Source organism: Salvelinus fontinalis, chromosome 20 (assembly GCF_029448725.1).
Source record: "Salvelinus fontinalis isolate EN_2023a chromosome 20, ASM2944872v1, whole genome shotgun sequence".
NCBI classification, from domain to species: domain Eukaryota; kingdom Metazoa; phylum Chordata; class Actinopteri; order Salmoniformes; family Salmonidae; genus Salvelinus; species Salvelinus fontinalis.
This window is the reverse complement of record NC_074684.1, coordinates 19934578-19955752: the sequence shown is the minus strand read 5'-3', so window position 1 is coordinate 19955752 and position 21175 is coordinate 19934578. Positions and strand designations below refer to the sequence as shown.

General features: G+C 42.1%; 1 protein-coding gene across 1 annotated transcript in view; it reads right to left on the bottom strand.

The window, feature by feature from the left end:
- LOC129817474 (exostosin-1-like) overlaps positions 1-21175 on the bottom strand; it is a 370751-nt gene that overhangs the window by 10978 nt on the left and 338598 nt on the right. Inside the window, exons 5-8 of the mRNA XM_055872747.1 lie at positions 18376-18495; positions 15849-15981; positions 12386-12504; positions 11772-11867 (exon numbers count right to left, since the gene is read on the bottom strand). Coding sequence (XP_055728722.1) covers positions 11772-11867; positions 12386-12504; positions 15849-15981; positions 18376-18495 — 468 coding nt within the window. The remainder of the gene's footprint in view (positions 1-11771; positions 11868-12385; positions 12505-15848; positions 15982-18375; positions 18496-21175) is intronic.

Sequence of the window (21175 nt, the reverse complement as noted above, 5' to 3'; positions counted from 1 at the left end):
AATGGCAAGAGAGGAGTCACCATTTCATGTTGGATGAAAAGATGGACAAATTATTTAATCTCTTCATCCTGACGCACCCAGAGAGTTACCTTAATCTTCTTTGTTTGAAATGTAATTGCATTGCTTTAGCCCTCACGAACAATCCATAGAAGGCCAAGCTTTGTTATTTTAGGCCTGAAATTCCCCTCTTCTGTAGGCTACTTCTGGGAAGTTCCTGTTATCGAAGGACTTTTCATTTTAAGAAGAAAATATTGCTCTGATTATTGGATGAAAAATCTTCTTCTGTGGAGTATGTGGGTGAAGGCCAATTAGAGATAAAAAAATACAAAAAACCCACAATGGCCTGGCAGTATCTTCTGCCCAAAGCCCCACTTCACAATAAGACTTGTCCTTACTAATACAGTGCAATTACAGTGTAGGCACACAATGAAAACATTTCTTTGCAACTATGACATTATTTATAAAACACCTCAAATCTGTATCTCCAATGTTATTGTCTGTGGGCATTTAACTTCTAAGACAATTTCGAGGCGTTTCTATTTGAAACGACTGATGGGCTGTTTCTCTCTCAGCAGCCAGTGTTATTGGTAGTTTGCCTGCTGCACAGTATGTCCTGTAATATTAGGGAGCACACACATGGCAGAAGTGACCTGTCAGCAGTGGCCTCCTGAGAGGGATGTCTGGGTAATCCCCTTCACTGTCACTCTCTCTGGGAGGCTGCCGGCCAGAGTGTGTGGTGTGGTGCATCCTCACTAAACTCCCCCTGCCTGCCTGTCTCCCACCCTGCAATGCTCTTGACACCAAGTTTATGGGGTTAATGTACCTGCTCTATTACCCATATCTCCCTCTCTCCTCCTCAACCTCACTGGCTGCTGCCTCATTCCTCAAATTAGGAAGTTATCGAGCAAAACCTGTTGACTTGGATATTAGCCTTGCCTTGGGTTGGCTGCTCTAGAGCAAGTGGGTGTGGCTGTGCTATCGACAGGGCCTCTGTCATTATTTTGCAGCGGCTGACTCCAGGTGCTGTGGACTCGCATCATTATGGCTTAATGGGTCCTTTTCAATGCAACACTATTTCCTATTCACTTTAACTATCCCTGCCCGGTGCATCATAGCAGGATAATAGTGGCAGTGTGTCGCTGGCAGGGCCGGCTCTGCGCCGAGCCAAGTCTCTTGGCTCAGGAGATCATTTCATGGTGCCTATTGAAAAGTCATTTACCAGCTGAGGGCTTGATTAAACGAGGAGCATTGGGATACTTTAAGAGTCGTTTAGGAGTCGTGTGGCAAAAAGCTCTCCTAAAGAACATATTGAGAGAGATAGAGTGGCAAAGTACAGGCTCTCTGTTCATTACACCTATTATACACTCAGTAATCAGCCATTTATCAGCTGTGGAGGGCCCTTGGGATGAATGATAGCATCAGACCTGACTCTCAATGACAATGATACACATTCAGGTATCAAGACTAGTTTCCTGAAACAGATAGAGGGTATGGGGGGTTGCTTCTTCTGATAGGCAGCTGCTGTATGTAGGCTGGTTGGATGGGCAGCAACGCTCCCCATCTAACCTTGAGAGGACTTGCAGAGAAGAATGGGAGAAACTCCCCAAATACAGGTGTGACAAGCTTGTAGCGTCATACCCAAGAAGACTCGACGCTCTAATCGCTGCCAAAGGTGCTTCAACAAAGTACTGAGTAAAGGGTCTGAATACTTATGTAAATGAGGTATTTCAGTTTTTTATTTTGAATAAATTTGTAAACAGTTCTAAAAAATAGTTTTTGCTTTGTCATTATGGGGTATTGAGTGTAGATTGATAAGGAAAAAACAATGTAATACATTTTAGAATAAGGCTGTAACGTAACAAAATGTGGAAAAATCAAGTGGTCTGAATACTTTCCGAATGCACTGTATACTATTACAGCAAGTATAAAGGTGCAGGGAAATGCTTGCGCGCTAGCTCCCTCCACATTGCAGTACAATATCTCTTCCTCAATTATCTCGTACCCCTCCACATCGACTCGGTACTGGTACCCCATGTATATAGCCAAGTTATCGTCACGCATTGTGTATTTATTCCTTGTGGTATTATTATTTTTCTACAATTTCTATTTTCTTTCTCTCTGCACTGTTGGTAAGAGCCCGTAAATAAGCATTTCAGTGTTAGTCTACACTTGTTGTTTACGAAGCATGTGACAAATATAAGTATTTTTCCTGAAGAGATAGTGGTAGCCCTTGATCTTGTTGTTCTGATCTGTCAATATTATTGTTTCATGTGATGTTTACAGTCTGTCATGTTAAATATGATTATAAAATGGGGTGGTTTGGATATTCCCATTGCTAGTCTTTCCTGCCCATGATATGCTAGACAACATACACATGGCCACATTCCTAATAAGTGCCATTGTTTACGTCGTTACCTAGCAATGCACTACTACTTTTACAGATCCACTGTCATCTGCCCAGCCATGCAACTTAGAAACTTGATATCCACTGTAAACAGCCTCCATAGCAACCATTTTGTTTGCCATCGCAACCTGCAAAGTTCTGGAACTATCAACCAGCGCTTGGGTAGTTTTGCTTGACATGGCAGTCAATATGAATAGAACTAATAACAAGAAAAGGCCTAAAATTGCACTTGACAACCAGTGTTAGTAGCATCATGTTTCATTGAAAAATACAATCAAACATTGTACAGTATATACATGTTATATGAGTAATGTAAGATATGTAAACATTATTAAAGTGGCATTATTTAGAGTGCATTGTATAAAGTGACTAGTGATCCATTTATTAAAGTGGCCAGGGATTGGGTCTCAATGTAGGCAGCAGCCTCTCTGAGTTAGTGATTGCTGTTTAACAGTCTGATGGTCTTGAGATAGAAGCTGTTCTTCAGTCTCTCGGTCCCAGCTTTGATGCACCTCTACTGACCTTGCCTACATGTACGCCGTGTATGCCGAGGAACTTGAAGTACGCCGAGGAACGTGAAACTTTCCACCTCCACTGCTGTCCCTTCGATGTGTATAGGGGGGTGCTCCCTCTGCTGTTTCATGAAGTCCATGATCATCTCCTTTGTTTTGTTGACGTAGAGTGAGAGGTTGTTTTCCTGACACCACACTCCGAGTGCCCTCAACTCCTCCCTGTAGGCTGTCTTGTCATTGTTGGAAATCAAGCCCACTACTGTCGTGTCGTCTACAAACTTGATGATTGAGTTGGAGGTGTGCATGGCCATGCAGTCGTGTGTGAACAGGGAGTACAGGAGGGTGCTGAGCACGCACCTTTGTGGGGCCCCAGTGTTGAGGGTCAGCGAAGTGGAGATGCTGTTTCCTATTTTCACCACCTGGGGGCGGCCCATCAGAAAGTTCAGGACCCAATTGCACAGGGCGGGGTTGAGACCCAGGGCCTCCAGCTTGATGATGAGCTTGGAGGGTACTATGGTGTTGAATGCTGAGCTGTAGTCAATGAACAGCATTCTTACATAGGTATTCCTTTTGTCCAGATGGGATAGGGCAGTGTGATGGCGATTGCGTCATCTGTGGGCGGTATGCAAACTGAAGTGGGTCTAGGGTGGCCGGTAAGGTGGAGGTGATATGATCCTTGACTAGTTTTAATGCTGGTAACCTGTTGTATAAAAGCAATACACTTGAGTCAATGTGTTATGACATTTTTATCATGGCTGTGGCGGTCTATCCCACTCTGCTTGCCTCGTGGCTATGATCACGTCACAGCCATGATAAAAATGTCATAACATGGCCTCATGTATTATTGCTTAAATTATGTATATTTAGTCTCGCAGTCTCCTGGGCTTGGTGTCTTGATTGAATAAGACCAGTTTAAAACACTTGGGCTGCAGCGGTAACCCTCATGGGACTGTAAATACATTTTACACGAGAAATACATATTTTAATGATAATTCTCCTACCACAGCTTTAGGGATCAGTGCCTTCTGTATTAACTATCGATCTGCCGGCCGGGCTAATATGATGTGGACGACCTAATCCATTACACTAAATGCAGGCTTTATAGAGCTGCCTGTAATTATGCTATTGACTCATAATTTGAGGATTTTAATTATTTAAGGGTATTTATATAAAATAGGAAAAGGGGACTCCAGCTTTAATAGCTCCATGTATGTTCATAGACAAAGTTCTTCTGTGAAATTCAAATTAATCCGTTGCTATTACTCGCTAATTATATTTCCTCTGTTGAAACGGGAACTTGGATATCCAAGGGCGAAGATATTTTGTCAAAATAGTAATGAATAGCAAATATCACAATGTGAAATGAGTATGCAGTGTGCCTCTTTAGTTGAGAATAGTTTCATCAAACAGTGCCAAATTTGAAAAGATTCTACATGACATGGATTCCTTTAATCTCAATAAGCTCTAATGTCTATCAGCATGCCAGCGACACTGTCTGAATTTCACTGTTTTTTCAGCGTAAAGCCTGGAGGATACTCACTAAAGCACTCTCACTGGTGTGTATCAAACGTAACTCCCTCAGTAGAGGTAAAAATTACCAACATACTCTTCACAACATTAAGTGGTATTCGTTTAGCTTGCAGTGCACCTTGCCTTACTGTATTAATGGTCTGCATTGACGATTAGCATACTCTCTGTATAATATTCAATGAATTGCTCTAATTTCCCCATATAGGTATGTTCTGATGGTTACACACTGCTCTGGTTATCAGGCTAGCCAGCTGTTGTTGTTGTCGTATCGCTCACCCCTCTGATTCACCCGCAGCTCTCCCATCAGGTCTGTATATACTCTAGAGCTCAGATTCCAATACACATCTTTAGGGACTGTTTGTCCTTCAGTCTGCCCATCTCTCTCTCTCGCTCATCCTCCCTGTGTCTGTCTCCCTCCGCCTCCTCTGTCGCAGAGCCCACCGTCTTCGCCCCCCCAGGGCTGCTTTAACTAGTCTCATGGAGACAGTGGCACAGGGGTTTGATCTGTCACTGTCCTTTCCTTCCTCTCTCTCCCTGGTCAGTGTCAATGGATTTATCCTCTAGGCAGATATACAGGGACGTAGCACTAAGTCACCTGGTGAAAATGTGGCATCACCCTTATCTCCATTGACTCCTGTTACTTCAAGGCCAATCTTTAGAGGCTTGTCAATGCTTTTCTTTACGGGTTAATCATATTTGATGCTTGATACATTCATAGTCAAAGTTCAGCAGAGAAAATGATTTCAATGGCTCAAGTGTCGTTTCCAAGATACATTTTTGTCAAAGCCCATCTCTGTACATAATTCATAGTATCATAGTGGGGTAAACATACACTTCATGAAATTGCATTAAGTTGTAATTTTGAACAGCTTTTTCAGATATTAAATATTCATATTATTTACAGTGACTGTCAACTAAAATTGCATTATGTTTGATAAAGATGCCACATAAGCAGAACTCAACTCTAAAGTCATGACTCAGCTAAATATTAAGCCACAAATCAAGTGTCTTTGTCATTTGTTGTTTGCTACCTGTGGCCCTTACTCCTTAGCCTTTTGACCTCTCTCTCACAAATCAAATCAAATTTTATTTCTCACATGCGCCGAATACAACAACCTTACCGTGAAATGCTATCAAGCTGTCTAGCCTGCCTTAGGAAACAGAGGAAGGAGGATGTTTTATTGTCACAAACATCGGATAGGTGCAGTGAAATGTGTTGTTTTACAAGGTCAGCCATTGTAGCACCGCGCCACTGGAGCAAATTTGGGTTAAGTGCCTTGCTCAAGGGCACAGCTCAGGGTAGTCGAACCAGTGACCTTTCACTAGCCTAGCTGCCGTCCTGTGGGAGCGTGTGTTCTGGCCTCCTCTGACCTCACTGCATATGGATCCTTCGACACCTACCCCAAGGGCCGAGGGAGCCCCAGACACGCCATATAGTACTGCCCAGGGATAACCTCAACCTGCCCCGTGGCCCAAGAACCCTGACAGGCCCACAGAAACCCAGCTCATTTGTGAACTTCCTTTACCATTGCTGTTTACACAGACTCTGTTCGGAGTTTAAGGGAATGTGAAGTGAGATATTTCAGCTTGTTTAACTTGGATCATTTGTACCATGCAGGTGTGCTTTTTTGCAATAGAAATAGATTTCCTCCACTTTATGTACCATTTTTTACATTTATTTGTATTGTTTTGCTTCAAAGTGCAATCATGTGTCATTATTCCTCAATTGTAGTATACAGATTGATTTGATTGCAGGTTAGGCGATAAGGATTTTGTGAATCCAAGTTGTGAATAAAAACTGACCCCTAGAATGGCCTAATCACCATGCAGACTGGATTTAGTGGGGGCCTACTTGAACTCTGCCCTGTAACATTTGACACATAAAGTATATCCTGAATGAATGGACTGAATTGATTCTGAGGATCAACTCATGAATTGAAAACTCAGGGTGCCAAGCAGGGAATTATTATTGAAAGTAACAATTAATTAAGGTGACAGATTTGTTCAGGGACAACAAATGACACCCTGAGTGACCATAGATCACCTCGTATACATGGTGAGACAAATGACCGCCCCGAGGAGAAAATGGTAGAGTACTCCAAAGCATTTGACTAACCCAATTACTACACTTTGCAAGAGATCTAATATCTAACGCTTTGGAAGACTCACTTTATTTCATTTATCTGTTCTTATTAATCACGTTCCCTTCTGATGAGACATTGTGTGATCCAGGCTGTATATGAATTATCAGTTGATGAAATGGCTATCAGACAAGGATGGGGAGATGGAGGTGCTAATGAGACAGTGAGCCCTTCTTGAGGCGTCGCATCGCAGGACAGGAACACACTCAGCCAGCCAGCCACCCACACACAGCTGTGGAGATGCTACTGTGGAGATCTCACATGCACAGAAACGCACACTCACAATCACACACACCCCACAAGTCAGTGAAGGGCTTAGCTCCAAGCCATTAGGCTTGGGAGTGAGTGGCAGGTCTGCCGAGAGCAAGGATAGTGATCTAATGGCAGCTGGCTATAAAGTGATCCATGGCACGAATGCGGACCAACTTAATTAGCCTTCAAATGGAAACCAAAATTGAAGGAACAAGATGAGGGGACCTATTTTTAGATGTGTTACTTTCCCGAGGACACAAACATGGAGGAAAAATCGATAATATAATATGCTGGATTTTGATCAAATGCTGCTGGTGACCTCTACTCAGGGCTGATTAGTGCAGTCCATTGAAATACAAAAATGATATATTACGACGAAGGGGAGAGGGAATGTGGTTCATTAAGGCCCTTCCACAGCAGCCAGTGTTTTCCCTTGCCTATCACACAATGCATTCATGCAATAGCATAAAATGATGTCCCTGCTTTTCATACTAGCTTGCTAAAAAGGAAAATAGTGACAGTAATCCAACACAATGGAAATTATAGGACCGAAAACACAATAAATGGGGTCTAGGTTACAGTGTAATTTCAATGAGCCTACATAATAACGCTAAGTAAATAGGTGACATGTATTAGGCAGTAGGAAAACACTGCTCAAATGTTTAAACTGCATGCTGGCCTTGAGGGGAGATAAACTATTTAGGACACCAGATAATAAGAGCCTCTTTAGATATTCTGTCCCCCTGACAAACATACAATTACTTTGCTTTTTCGCAGATGATATGAGGGACAACAAAAGATGCACAATTGCAGAACATGGAACACAGAACACATCCACCATTAGCCTTTCCTCAGTCTCCTGGCAGTGCTCTGATTCAGTGTGATGTGAACGTTTGACTCGCTGGTTTCAACACATTGAAACTCTTATTGTTTGGGGAGAGAGCTGTGGAGAATTACTACTCTGGAGCAGCTGTCTTGTTAGGCTAGAATACTCTGAGTAAGTATTTAGGAGCCCACAGATGCCTTTTAGAAAAGCGGTTTATTGTTATAATGGGAACACATTTTTTCCATTGCCGTGTTTACTACATGAGAACAAACAGTATCAATTAAGGGATCTGCCATTGGGTTTTAGGGTCCTGCTCCTGCCTCAGTGGGGCGGCATGGAGTCCTGCCCTTGCGTTAGGACAACAGCTGGGCTGCTGCGGATTATGGAAAAAGTGAGAAGTGTGTGCCTGTGTGTGTGAGAGAGAGAGCGTGCAGGGGGGGAGGTTGACTGAATCCTGTGGTAAGCAGCAAGCATGACACTGCTGATTGGAATTCCACTTTGGCTTTGAGTAGGAGATATTTATGAAGCCAGCAATTAAAGGGATAGTTCACCCAAATTGCAAAAGGAGACATTGGTTTCCAAGCACAATGTAAGACAGCAATCCATGCTTTGGTTTTGTTTCCATGCCTGGCACTGTTTCCAAATGCTAACGTTTTAGCATTTGTGGCACAAATCCCATTTTATGTCATGGGACCGAAATTAGCATTTTTTGCTCATCATGTTCAAATCATCTATAAGTGACTGTTGATCGTCACAATCAATTTTAGATACTTTCGAATGATTTGGACATGATGCATGAACAATTCAAATATCAGTCCTATGACTTGAATGATATTTGTGCCACAAACGGTAAATGTTAGCATTTGGAAACAGTGCCAGGGAAACTAAAGAATGGATTACTGTCATAACTTGTCCATAGACTGCTTACTGGGTAAGGAAGTCATGGAAAGTGTGTAATTTGGGTGAACGCTCTCTTTAAGTGAATGGAACGCTCCAAATAACACAAAAGGAGTGATTATTTGGACTCAATGAAGGTTTGGATGAATTCATACTGTCAGCGCAATAGCGTTTCATCAGAATAGTTCGATTGAAACCACATTACTGTGTTTAAGATGCTTGTATTCAGTAAGAGCATTTGTCCTGTTTGGAAGTATGATGTCGGGTGTACTAACTCCTATTGTTTTAAAAGCTCATAAGAACATCACTGCAAAGTGGTACCTTTAGCGCTACTAAAATGATTCAGCTGAGGCTTGGCACAGTAATGGCTAAGCTCAGATTCCAGGAGACAGACTCGCACTCAGTCAGGGCCAGTTTCAAAAAGGACAAATTAAAGAAAAGCTTGAAAGGATTTTATTAGAAATGTACGACGGCATTTTATCTCCCCTGACTTTAAAGTGGAACTGACAGTGTTGTTGCAACATGAAAACGTATTAAAATCTGTTCATATACACCCCCAGGAAGAATTTGAAAGATTATACATTGTATTTTTATTACATTTTTTACATTTTTTGACAAGCGGGCACTTAGATTTGGTGATTTTCACATTTTCATAAATTCTTAGAATGTTTGGCATTTGTGAAAATTCTAAAGCAATATAGAGTGGGAAAGCGGCCGTGCGTTTGGACAATTAATAGACACTGCAGTAAATAAAACCGAATAAGTACATCTGTCTCGTCAAGGACCAGAGTCTACGCAGAGCGGTGAGCCATAGCCAATCAGAGCTACAGTAGGCCTTTATGCAAATAAGCAATTTGCCACACGGGCCTGTCATCATTCACTTTGAACTGGACTGTGTGTTTACAGGCTGTAGCAACAGTGCGACTTTAGATTATTAGAACGCATTCGCCAAAAGCCACAAAATACACCTGAATGGATTTTGCAAATATGCAAATACCACGGGAGTCCTTTTACATTTGGTAACTTTAAAGTCTATTGATTTAATTTTATTTATTTATTTCACCTTTATTTAACCAAGTAAGCTAGTTGAGAACAAGTTTTCATTTACAACTGCAACCTGGCCAAGATAAAGCAAAGCAACAACACAGAGTTACACATGGAATAAACAAACGTACAGTCAATAACACAATAGAAAAAAAGAAAGTCTATATACAGTGTGTGCAAATGGCGTGAGGAGGTAAGGCAATAAATAGGCCATAGTAGCGAAGTAGTTACAATTTAGCAAATTATCACTGGAGTGATAGATGAGCAGATGATGATGTGCAAGTAGAAATACTGGTGTGCAAAAGAGCAGAAAAGTAAATAAAAACAATATGGGGATGAGGTAGGTAGATTGGGTGGACTATTTACAGATGGCTATGTACAGCTGCAGCAATCGGTTAGCTGCTCAGATAGCTGATGTTTAAAGTTAGTGAGAGAAAGTCTCCAGCTTCAGCGATTTTTGCAATTCGTTCCAGTCATTGGCAGCAGAGAACTGGAAGGAAAGGTGGCCAAAGGACGTGTTGGCTTTGGGGATGGCCAGTGAAATATACCTGCAAGAGCGCGTGCTACGAGTGGGTGTTGTTATCGTGACCAGTGAGCTGAGATAAGGCGGAGCTTTACCTAGCATCGACTTATAGATGACCTGGAGCCAGTGGGTCTGGCGACGAATACGTAGCGAGGGCCAGCCGACTAGAGCATACAGGTCGCAGTGGTGGGTGTTATAAGGGGCTTTGGTAACAAAACGGATGGCACTGTGATAGACTGCATCCAGTTTGCTGAGTAGAGTATTGGAAGCTATTTTGTAAAAGACATCGCCGAAGTCGAGGATCGGTAGGAGAGTTAGTTTTACGAGGGTATGTTTGGCGGCGTGAGTGAAGGAGGCTTTGTTGCGAAATAGGAAGCCGATTCTAGATTTCATTTTGATGAAACCACTATGAAAGTTATGCACAGTTATGCACATCAACAACGACATAATCAACAACTAATGCTAGCCAGAGCGAGGTGAGCTAAAATCTAATGAGGGAAAATTAGATAAACCCTCTCAAACTTTTTCAACTAGTTGACCGTCAGAATTGCACTGATAAACGATGGGGAATAGTAGCCTGCTTGTCCTTCTGCAGCTTGCCTGCCAATGCATGCTGGTCCCAACCCACATTTTTACAACTGAATGGGAACTTGCCTGCCCACCCATTTGATCAATGCCAAAAACATTTGATTGACAACTAGCTCAGGGTGCATTCATAAATTGCCTCCAGTGTGTCAGAGTGCACTCTGGGTTGTTCATAAATTCAGAGTGCTGTCAGATTATCTGTTCATAAATTCAGAGCGTTTTGCAGTCAATCACCCAAGCTAACTGGCTAAAGTTGGCTAGCTTGCTAGCTACTTCCAGACACAAATGAGAGAACACCTCTGACCATTTTACTCGCTCTAGCAGAGCTGGCTAGGCTGTTTACATGTTATCTAGAGCGTTCGTAACTATCTTACTTTTTTTGTCTACGTTTACTGACACCAGTCATATTCAGCGGGTATCATAAATTCATCAGTTATTTTGCGCTCTGGCACACTCAGACGAGAGTGCTCTGAAATCGGAGTAGATAGCCACATTGAATTTATGAACGCAAGAGATATGCTAAGTGGATAATAGTCGTTCTATTTCAGCATAGAAATGCATATTTTTTGCTAGCTAGCCAAATGACACCTGCCTCTAGCTCTAGCCACTGAAAAACAACATGACACCCTCCCAGCAGCTAGCTAGCTAGCCAGCCAACGTTAGGCTCAGTGTTTTAACCTTGCTAAATAAATAGCTACATAAATAGATACACTAGCCTATTAGCCACGTTATGACTGACTTGTGATCATTGTCCTTGCTAGTTTGATTGTATTGACATTCCCAGCCTTAGTTACATTTGTCTTGGGTTTAAAAATAAAATAAAAACTGAAACTGAAACAGTGCATCCTGAATGGGTGGAGGCAGCAAACAATGTACCAGGCCAGTTGTGATTTACAACCTGATAGCAATATTTTTTGAACTTCAAATAAATGTATTGGTGTCAGTTCTACTTTAACAGCTATGCTCATTCCCTCAATGATTAAGACTCAATAAAACACATTAAAATCGATAGCAAAACATGTAATCTTAATACCCGCATAACTAGGAAATCTCGTACCTTTCTCTCTCCCTCAATGACAGTGATAGGCACGGTGGTGGAGGGCCACTTGCTCTTCGGAGGTAAAGGCTTGTCACAATTCCACAGCACAATTATCTGCAAACGAAACAATTCAATAAAATCTTAATTCAAAAGAGCATAGACCCAGTACATATAGCCATTATATTTTTAGCAGCGGATATATAGCGAAAATAAGTCTGTTCATTATAAACTGGGTGGTTCGAGCCCTGAATGCTGATTGGCTGAAAGCTGTGGTATATCAGACCATATACCATGGGTATGACATAACATTTCCTTTTACTCTTCTAATTACGTTGGTAACCAGTTTATAATTTGCAATAAAGCACCTCGGGGGTTTGTGTGATATGGTCAATATACCACGGCTAAGGGCTATATCCAGGTATCCTAAGAACAGCCCTTAGCCGTGGTATATTGGCCATATAGCACACCCGTAAATATAGCATGTGGAGACATGACATGCCGTATAGCTATAAAGATTTATGCTATATCACATAAGATAAACTTCCACTGACTTCGAGTGACAGTATAAAAATGAATGGTCTGCATCCCTGCTATTTCGCCTTAGCTCCCGGGTCATAGGTCTGAGCTCTCACCTGTGCACAGAACTTGGATTTGGCAACAGCGATGACGAGCTTGACTATGGGCTGCAGCTGAGATTGGAGAGGAGTCACGGCCTGGATAACAGCAGTGAACTCCTGGGACGGGATCTTACCTGCAACCACACAGAGAGACATAAACCTTAACACAAACCTTCAGACGCACACCTTAATACACACCTTCAGACACAACTTAACACACACGCACCTCAAGACATTAACCTTTCTGACACACACCTTCAGAAGGGACAGACTGGACTCTCCAATCCATCCACCTCATCACGCATAAATGGACACCCAGTGCACTTACAGCATCCCTATCAATCTCTCTGACACAGAGCTGTGGACTCTCTGACCTCTCTGGTGTACTGAGCTCTATTTATGGATTTACCCTGATGCTGTGTGGTGCCTCTAGAAGACCTATTTTGGACCCTGATCACACAACAATGCCTTCTTGATGTGGGACATGATAGCAAACTTGTGCTGGCTGTTTGTATGTGTCCATTTGGTGAGCCTAACATTTACCTGAATAGGTTTGTTCTTTGCAGACATTGTTGCATAAGCAAAGAAATCTATAGAAAATCTCTGCCGATCATCTTCAAAGGAGGGATTCAGTATTGCATTAGGACCACACGAGTCCCATTGGGCGGCGTACAATTGGCCCAGAGTCGTCCGGGTTATTAGGGGAGGGTTTGGCCAGTGTAGATCATTATTATAAAATATGAATTTGTTCTTAAATGACTTGCCTAGTTAAATATATAAAAAATATAATAATTCTCATCCGGTCATCAAAATCCCATAAGCCTTAAAGTATTTTACTCTGGCAACACTTTTGTAGAAGAAATGTTTCCTCCAGGAAACCCCACAGCCATTTCTGGCAGCAATTTTAAGTGCACTTCAAACAAACGTTCGAATCAAACATTAAACTGCAAATGTACCAAGCAGAACTGGCAAAAACATTTTGTTCAAATGACTTTCATTGAAATAACTGTGATCAAAGTCATTTCTTCAACTGTTGTTAAGACAGGGGAAACATATTTTCAATTTCAACAAGGTATGTTAAGCATTGATCCAATATTACTGTTCCCTTTAGAACACACCAACAGCTGTCGCAGAGTAGGTCGTTAGTACCACATTTGTAAAAAAGAGCCTTGTATAATAGCCCCTCTTATCTTGAGAGTCTGCCCTTTGCAGGATACCTTACTGTAGGCCTAGTAAAGCAGGGTGTCATGTTGGTTATTAGCCTTTATGCTTGTTACTGGCCTTAGCGAAGGAGCTCTAGAACTCGTCATTAGAAAGGTTCAGTGTGATCTGAAACACGCTCAGAAACTAGACCTCATTAATATTGACAGAACGAAGTCAAACTGTACTATGGTAATGGAAGAAAAAAAAATCCCACCCATTGCAATGAACCGGAACAATCATGCTCAGCAAACGAGGCAAGTTGGAGGGTTTTCCGGACCAAAACAGAAAGCCAGGCTGGATCAATGATAGTGATAGGACTCCAGAGGAGGAAGCTGTTAGGGGGTCCTGAAGCCTCGAGGAAATCTAGCTGGTAACCTTAAAAATAAATAGAGGTGCCGGGGAAGTGAAGAGGTGGGGTGACGAGGGCAAGTGTTACCACTTTTTCACACGAGGTGGTGGTAAACAAATCACTCCTCTTCTAGCAGCATCCTGGAGATAGTCCTTCTGTACACAAATCGGCATTACACAATGGGAGAAGACTGTGTGGAACTGCATATGCAGCGGTCGGATAATTCACATAATTTTGTGTACCCTGCCAATCTAATTCGAGGATTTAGACAATATATAATTTCCTCATGTGAAAAGCTATAATGAAGCTATAGATTGAGATTTATTGACAGCTCAAAGAAAATTCAGTTGAGACATTACATCTCATGAGTAAAAATTCTAACTCAAATGGCGATGAGAATTGGTTCGGATGACTGTGGAAAACAAGCAGAGTTTCAACAGGGAACATTCAAACAGTTTCTAAATGGACCTTCTCATTCTTATCCACTGCTTTGGCATCTCTTCATACATTCCCAGTCGCTTTAAACACAGTCAAAAGAGGATTGTGAAGCACATGATAGGAGGTACTAAAGGAGCTGGACTCTACTAAACAAGTTGGAAATCCAATTTGTGATTTTGAGGCGGTATACCCAGTCATCAAGACCCCCCAGAAATGGAGCCCAATGTCGCTATCGTTCCTTCTTTTCCACTTCTCAGAGGAGCAAATATGATTCGGGACAGATGCTGTCATAATAACAAAATATTGTAACATCAACTTGAAATTGACAGAGACAAATAAAAGCTTAAAAACAGTAAATTAAAGTCAGTAGAATTGAAATAGGCCTACAATGCAAAGAAAAAAACTAAAACCTTTTGCTGCTATCAGCATTATGGAAAGTGAGACTGATAATGCCTGTGTATTACCGGCATTGAGAACGTTATTCCTCTAGTACTGGCAAAAACGTATAACTGTGGAAGCATAAAGCAAACTGCCCATTCCTCCTGTACACAACTCCTCAGAGAAAGACAAGCATCTATCTGAGTTATGGCTTCATCCCAGTGCTCCTCGCAGGACTGCGACAGCAGCACAGTTCATAGTGCACAGCTCCAAGGTGCTCAATGCCGGAGGAAATACACAAGACACTGACTGCAGCGCTAGGCTTTATGCTCTTCTCTGCTCCATCTCAGTGACAACTAATCACTGACTTGATCACTGACACTGATCAGGACTTGACCCATGGCAGTTAATGGGACTGCAGATAGGATATGGGATAACATATACCAGTTTGCAAGGTTACATCCAAGACAATTTCCGTTGTAAAGTGCATTGTTTGGTCCCCAAATATGATTTTATGTCAAATTTGTCTATGGTTGGTTAGCATGAGCAACATTTTCTCAGAGGGTATTAATACGTAGCACTGGGGTATATAAAATAACATGGAGGAAAGGTTGAAGAGCGCACATTAACATTAGGCCCTCCACAATGAACTGGTTGTGAATGAAACATTTTGTTTTGACTCTGTCAAGGAGTTGAAAGACCTAATGGACAAAGCGGAGGTCTGATTCCTTGTGGTTGTGTGTCAACAGTTCCCATGCATAGAAGTTATACAGACACATAATACCAGGTTATCACCAGGCTACAACTCACCCAGAGAGGAGTCTGTTATACAGACGCATAATAGCAGGTTATCACCAGGCTGAAACTCACCCAGAGAGGAGTCTGTTATACAGACACATTATAGCAGGTTATCACCAGGCTGCAATTCACCCAGAGAGGAGTCTGTTATACAGACACATAATAGCAGGTTATCACCAGGCTGCAACTCACCCAGAGAGGAGTCTGTTATACAGACACATAATAGCAGGTTATCACCAGGCTGCAACTCACCCAGAGAGGAGTCTGTTATACAGACACATAATAGCAGGTTATCACCAGGCTGCAACTCACCCAGAGAGGAGTAATAGAAGGGGAACACTGCAGCGTCCGTGGAGAACTGAGGCAGAATGTACAGTCCACCAGGCAACGAATTCCACATCAACTTGTTCCTGGATATGTGTGAATTTATTCTGTCTTGGATTATCTGCAGAAAAAGAAACAACACAGAGAGGAGGAGGAGAGAGAGAGAGGATTAGTACAAAGAAGCTGCTCGCTGTGCAAGAGGCTGGGTCTGATAGACGTGGCCATGTTGTCGAGCAGCGTCTTGCTGATGCAGATAACACCTCACTCCCTCAGCTGGGACTGATGCCCACTCACCCAGGTGCAACTGTTCCCTTGCATGTTGACTGTGGAGATTGGACCTGTATCTCGTCGTCCCATGTTGCTATATATGATGACTGTGCTACTGACAGTCTATTGAACAGCAATGACTGTAAGGAGTTATTTGCATGCAGTGGTCATGCATTAAGAGTGATGCACAGGATATTTTACATGAAGATGGTCACCTATGGGTCCTGATATTAGTTGCGTCAATGGACACAAAACCAACCTCTCAATCAAATGAATTAACATTAATGACAGTCATTTCATATCAGCCATCTACTTTTGATTGCTCTTTCCAATACACCTGCCTCACTGCATGTCCTGAAGTAGAAAGGCTACAGCTCCCCTGCTCTTCGATCCACAGCAAGAGACCTCCATATGGGTACGTCTCCTCCCTTGCATCAGCTACTCTCAGAGCCCAGTGCTTTCCAGGCTGCTTCCTCCGTTTGAACTGTGGGTCCTAATGAGGCTGTGAGAGAGGCCTTAACAAGCAACCCCCTCAGAGAGATGAGGCGGTAGGTCGACCCCTCCACAGTTTTTACTCCCTGCTAGGTGATGAGCTTCATTTATGTTGCTCAAGATACAGTACCTCCACAGTAAAAAAAATATTTTATCTTCTACAGGAGTAGCTACAGTATCATGTGACTGTGTTATACTTGTTCTGCATTGTAGGCAAATGTATCTGAAAACCCTATTGACAGATTCAGGTCAGATTTATCTGGCTATGAGGGAAGCGGTGCGTCTGCCTGTTTGTCCCGCACCTCAAACGGCCACCCTCAGTGTGATTATCATATCAGTTTAGAGTCCATGTGCCCGTCCAGTGCCAGCAACACTGAGACGAGATGTGCCTTTTGATCTATATGGAGAATTAGCTGGCACTTATCGACAACCTCACAAAAGCCCTGTGTGTGTGTGCCACTTGCGGGGCTATTTAGAATGCCTAATTTCCCCCATTTTGTCAGTCGGCAGGTAGCGCCGAGCATTTACCACATCTGCACAACGGTAAATATCCATGGAGATGGGCCTAATTTCGTCCCTGTTGGATTTGGACTAGGCACCTGGTGGTGATGTTCGCCCGGCAACACATAAAACCAACGCTCGGCCCTAATCCAATTCATCACAAAGTGCTGCTGTGGCTCCCTTTGAAGAACCATGGCGGAATGCCTATAATTTATCCTCCTCACTTTCTATTTTCCCCCTCCTCCTCAACCCTCTTTGTCATTATTTCCTTTATGAAGTGGTAAATTGAATGGAAAGAGGAAGGGAGTAAAGACAGACAGTGGAGAAATTAAACACAGACACCCTCAAAATGAAGAAGTGACATGAAAACCTCAGGGACAATGACATATGGGTGACAGGTTGGAGTGTCTGTTGAGTGAGTTCTAAATTAGAGCCCACAACATTATCATAACAGAGTAGCTTCTGAATGGGTCAGTGATACAACAATAAGTGAAAGTGTGTTAATATAAAAACCCATGGAAAAACTCAGACCAAAGTAAAACCCTCAAAATGTTGAGTGAGACAGAGGGGTGAACAGAGAGCCTATGAGAATGTTCTGATGTTACCCTGCTGAACCTTTCCTCTCATACCTGCAGGCCAAAACACCTCATACCGTGGCTTCCTCTCCACACATCAGACCATAAAAAGTGTTTTTCTGATTGTTCCAGGGGAAACATGACAATTATTTTAACTTTGCTCTGAGAGGACACTATATTTGGGGGTGTGACAACAATAAACAGTAGCAGTATAGCACAAGGGGGAGTTTTGTTTAAGGAACCCCCAGCTACCTGTCTATGTACTCTAGTCCATGAGAGGCTCTAGACATTTAAGATGCCAGAGGAAACCGTTACACTGCAATCTCTTTTGATCATGGCAGGTCCTGACTGACTGTCTGTTCTGGGGAAGAGCCTGATGAAAGCCTTTTGTGTCTGTTTCCCCCCAGAGACTGAGACAGAAGAGAGAGTATAGTGAAAACACTCCCAAAGTAAGAGCCAGACTGTCAGGAGGAGTAAGAAAAAACAAACCAGGGGAAATTAAGAACTTGGTTGGGAAACGCTGTTGTACAGCCACCATCAATTCATCCTGGCCACTTGTGCACATTATAGAAAAGGCTATCCGTTATCCTGGCTGCTGGCTGTCTGGCCCTGCAATCCTCCCAACCCGCTCCCACCCACTCTTGATTCAAATGAACAGTTCTATAAATGGGAGAGCTTACCTCTAATGTAGTTAATACTATTTTTGCTACCGAAGAAAAATAAGCATCCCAGAGGAACTGAGTCTGCTGCCTGAGCGCCAATATTTTGTCATGGTCCACAGATCTGGTAATTGAAGGAACCTGGGGGAAAAAAAGGACAGAGTGAAAATTTAAACGAATGTGAGGGAGTGGGGGCACATGGGTTATTCTCTGGGCAGATGTGATTAGGTGAAATACTCCTTCCCGAGGGAGGCCCATGGACAAACTGTCTCCACCCATGAGAGCCATAGCAACACCTCTCTGTAGGATTCGAATGGCCCTTTAGTGGCTATAACTTGAGGGACCAATGACATCGTTAACGATGGTCCTCAATGGTCAAATTACAATGTGATCTATGTAGTTGGCCTTAGAGGACTAATAAGAGGACCAATAGAATTTACTGGCATACCGTTCCAATTGAGGACTATCATCTCAAGGTGTTGCTCCAGCATAGTTCATACTGCTAGAGAGAAACTGAGGTGTTAAAATGTTATGGGCTAGTAAACCAACCTTGTGTGAGAGTGGTTGAGCCCTTAAGTTAGGGATCATGTCACTCCTATGGCTAAAACACAACACTATCACACCCTACTAACTAACAGATAGCACTACCTCATGTTTCACAGCACATCACTGTTCTGTACTGTTACTGTTCCTCTCGGAGCTCTTCATCAATTATACAAACAAACACAGAAAATACAATTCACAATGTGACACGTGGCAGGAGAGGGGGCAGGAAGACAAATCAGCAGTCACCATGAATGTCACATTTCTAACCCCGAAATCACAAAGACAGCCCCCCTTTCCCACCTGAAGCCTGAAAACAATGTCTGTCTGAGCTGATGTTTGGCAGTGACAGTATCTCTCATTTTAATACACTCAGAGGCAGGGTATACATTAGGCAAATCAAATCCTCTCCCTCCCTCTCTATCTCTCCATCAGTGTTTATGTGTCTCCTCTGTGGGGGAATAAGCTACTCCACATGTTGTGCTGGGTTGTTGTGCATCATTCTTCCACATAATTAAATGTAAAGAGATTCACTTTTTACCAGTAGGTGCAGCAACTTGATTGTTGTATAAAACCAAAACATTGGATGGCTTTAAAAACTCTCCTCCATTCTCATTATGGACCAACACACACACACACGCGCACACACACACACACGCAGCAGTATGGTGTGGGGGCTGTACTTTGCTAGTTTACCAACTCTGTAAACAAAGCTGGATATAAGTTATTATCTTGACACTCATAAGCTTGTTTATGTGTCTGTTTATACATAGGAGTGTATTTAAAAAGCTTTTAAATCTATTAACGCTTACGATAGCATACTATGACTCATGATAGCGGATTATCTTTACATTAGATATACGTAAACGATCTCAACAGCCATTTATTCACAAGTTTGAGTGTATAAATTGTAGAGATTTTACAAAAGTTACTGAATTGCTTGAAATTCAAGCAGAGTTAGTTGGTTCTTTCCCAGAAACCCCTCATGCTAATCTTTATGAAGTTGGGTTTTGACAAGACAATAGATCTAAATGGAATACATTTACATTGAACCATCTGAACACAACAGAAGACTACAAATCAATCGTGATTTAATCCTAACTTTCCCAAGCTTTTAGCATCCTTTTGTATCTAATTCACACTCTGAATAACTGAGGCCTGCATGACTTTTGTTCTGACACCACTTTGCTTGCGGTTCTACAAAACATGTGCGGACTGCTGACAGGCATTAGCAGTTCTGCTCAGTGTCGGCAGTCAACTTTTTGTTGTTCAGATAGCACTGTTCAACCGCCGATCAGCCTCTTATAAAACTCCAGACCACAAGGTAGCAGTAGCTTTCTACAGGCCTGCTGTAGCTATCTATAGCAAATGTTAACTAACTAGCAAGCTGCACTAATGTTGTTGCTAGCTAGCTAGAATTTGTATTAAGCCCTTGTTGATTTACGGAAGCATTTAGCTGCCGACACTCAATTGGAAATGCAACACTCTTACACTTAAAAACGAAATGTAAATGCCATTTCATTTCCTTCTTGTTACCACATAAATTGTGACAAAAAGAAAATTAATTATCAATTTCAATTTCATACTCTGTGTGGGTTGACTGTAAAATTATAATGATCAAACAAATTCGATAAATCAATTGCTATGCTTCATTTTGCTGTTTTCTTTCTTGATTGCTCCTTTGCGTTTTCATTTTCGATGTGTTAGACCTGCCAATCAAACATGATGGTGGGGATTTGGTAACGGAGGCAGAAGAGGTTGCCTGGGCCTGATAGCTGGGTCATTCCTACCTATTTTTAAATTTTTATTTCACCTTTATTTAACTAGGCGGCGCCTACAGTGCCTTTTCTGTCCCCGGGACGTCACTTTATATTTACTGTAAAATGTGGATTCCAAAATGCTTTAAATATAAAAGGTCAGGTGTCCTTACATTAAACACACAAAAATATGGATCTTGAAAGGGAATAATTTTGAAAACTTTTTTTTCAGTGGATGTAGGCTTTTTTGCCATGTCCCCGGGTGTTACTCATCAACGTCCACGAGAAATACGCCTTAAAATATAATATTATTTTATAGTCCTAGTTAAATTCTCTCTCATCAATTACTTTTGTTCAGGATTATTGTATTACATTTTTATTTACGATTTTCTGTGACTCTGATATCATTTTCCAATCTGTTAGTTTGTTTCAATTCTCCATTTATGAAAATAACCCTTTTTCTAAAATGACACCACATTCAGGAAGTGTCATAATTTCTTTGGTGGGAAAAAAATGGTGCA